Genomic DNA, 2,230 nt, shown 5'->3' on the forward strand with positions numbered 1-2,230 from the left:
TTTTTATTCAAAAAAATTTAAACACATAACATAAATTATAATTTTTTTTATTAAAAAAATAAATCTAAGCATCATGGAATAAACTATCTTTTTTCTATTTAAGAACAAAATTAATTTGAATCTTGAAAAAAAATGATCTTTAAAATAAATTTTCAGTTGGGCCTTTAAATAAAAGTCTATGTAGCATAGCGTACGCTATAGAGCGTAGCGTGTAGCGCAAATAGCGGACCACTATTACCGCGATAGCGGTCGTAGCTGATATAGTACACTTTTATTCTATAGCATAACGTTCCGAAAATAATACTGAGAAAATATTAAAATTGATTCGCAAGTACATATTCATATAGAGATTATGTTGAACAGCTCGGATCGACCGTTAAGATTTTAAAAATAAATTTTTTGATCAATATTACATACCAATCCGTAATATGCATATTACCATAGCTTTTATATTATTCATATAAAACCAATGTAAGAAATAAATTTTAAATCGGATTCATTTACAGCAACGGGCGAAGTTTCCAGACTTTAAATATATTATCGTTACTAAAGCAATTTGAAGTTCATAGCATAAATGTACGATGATGGCTAAGCTACCTTTTTCCCGAAAAAAAAAAAACAGAGAATTATCATTGGTCCAACCCTTTTTAATTAATTGAGTCGAATGTACTTGTTTAACCGGTACTTTAAAAAAAAGTTTAAAACAAGAGATTAATATGTTCAGATAATTAAGATTGTATACTACAACTTGGCAACTGCCAACGACTAGTTTAAAACCCAGAGGAAAACTACAAGCTTGACCGAAAAAGTCATATAAGTTCCAGATAGAATCAACTAATCCCCTTTTTATTGGAACAGTTATTCCGCCTAACCCCACCTCTTCCAACCCCAGCGTTAATTCCTCCCTGTATGTAACCTCTTCAATGCACCATCATTTAAAGCCATCCAATTCCACTCATAACCTCACCAGTACTCAACAAACCAAATTTACAATGCATCCCTTTGCTCTCTTCCTCTCTCTCACTCTTTGTTTTCTCCTCTCACCACCACTAAGAGCCACAACTGATGCATCTACTAATGTGCCAGCAGGCACAATTCGAAGGGCCACGAAGCAGCAAATCCTCGCTGCTATTCCACCGAACTCTGAAGCGAACATTGTTCCATTCCTCACCTCAGCATCCGGGACATACACTGCATGCCTTATCAGACATGAGACAGCACCTGGAGCTGGTGGCTTCGGAAACGACTTCTGTTTTGTTCAGGTTTAGTTACCATGCAAGCAGTCTATGAAAAAATATTGATGTGAATTTAAATTATAGGTAAGCCTAAACTGAATTTGGAATTTGAAAAATTTGCCCATCAGGTCCAGGAAACTGCATCAGGTAAAAGCATGTGGGAGTCCGAATGCGCACCTGCGAGTAATGTCAATACATGTACACTCCTCTTCACTTGGAATGGCTTAGAAATCTTTGATGGAAGCAACTCGGTATGGAACACCAATGCTGCATCAGCCGACAACAACTTCCTACTTAGTCTCGAGTTGGTAGACCAAGGTGACATGCGTATACATGACAAGGATGGGGAACTTGCATGGAAGGCTAGTGATCAGCCACGAGTTGATCAGCATTGCGGCATGCCAGGATCACCAGGCCTGGCACCGGCATTGCCACCTTTCGCCGAGCCGATTGGTCAAGACAAGAATCTTCCATTCGGGCAGTCACAACAGTTGCCCCAGGCAGCTGACCCAATTAATTTGGGTGATTCTGGTCAGACACAATTTCACCAGCCAAACAGTGAGGCTGCCGGTGCCGGTGTGGGTCAAGCATTTGGGTTCAATAGCCAGCCATTGGTGGATAACACCCCCTATGATAGTGGTTGTTACAAGGCAAAATATTGGGCAGAGGTGAACGTTGGTTTAATCCTTGGGGTTTTGTTTGTTTTCATACTTTAGTGCTTTCTTTGTTGCAGTTGCTTTCATGGGGTATAAGGTGAATGGAGACGGCGGCGTATACATGTTTTAAGGGATTAGTTGGTTTTTGTTGCTTTTGTTTTCATGTGATAATGTGAAGGAAGTAGGTGGTATAATTAGAAGGATTAACGGGGAATACCGTATATCTAAGCATTATTTGGTGGGGGGTGGGAATGCAATTTATTATAGGGTCCAAGCTTGTTTCGTCCTGGTCAGTTGTAATACTAAATCAAAGTTGTGTCTTGAAATTTCCCATTTTAA

At 38.8% G+C, this 2,230-nt stretch overlaps 1 protein-coding gene across 1 annotated transcript; it reads left to right on the plus strand.

Moving 5' to 3' along the window:
• The first annotated feature begins 805 nt into the window (after positions 1-805).
• LOC144547261 (uncharacterized) lies at positions 806-1,996 on the plus strand. The gene is made up of 2 exons (XM_078295862.1): positions 806-1,262; positions 1,364-1,996. The coding sequence occupies exons 1-2, from the start codon at positions 924-926 to the stop codon at positions 1,949-1,951; spliced, it is 927 nt and encodes a 308-aa protein (XP_078151988.1). The 5' UTR covers positions 806-923; the 3' UTR covers positions 1,952-1,996.
• Positions 1,997-2,230: the final 234 nt, after the last annotated feature.

Source organism: Carex rostrata, chromosome 31 (genome assembly GCF_964058835.1).
Source record: "Carex rostrata chromosome 31, lpCarRost1.2, whole genome shotgun sequence".
In the NCBI taxonomy this organism is placed as follows: Eukaryota; Viridiplantae; Streptophyta; class Magnoliopsida; order Poales; family Cyperaceae; genus Carex; species Carex rostrata.

Excerpts from the sequence above, each read along its gene's own strand:
- LOC144547261 (XM_078295862.1), top strand. The coding sequence starts at position 924 with ATGCACCATCATTTAAAGCCATCCAATTCCACTCATAACCTCACCAGT. Across the intron at positions 1,263-1,363 it reads ACGACTTCTGTTTTGTTCAG|GTCCAGGAAACTGCATCAGG; the intron begins GTTTAGTTACCA and ends TTTGCCCATCAG.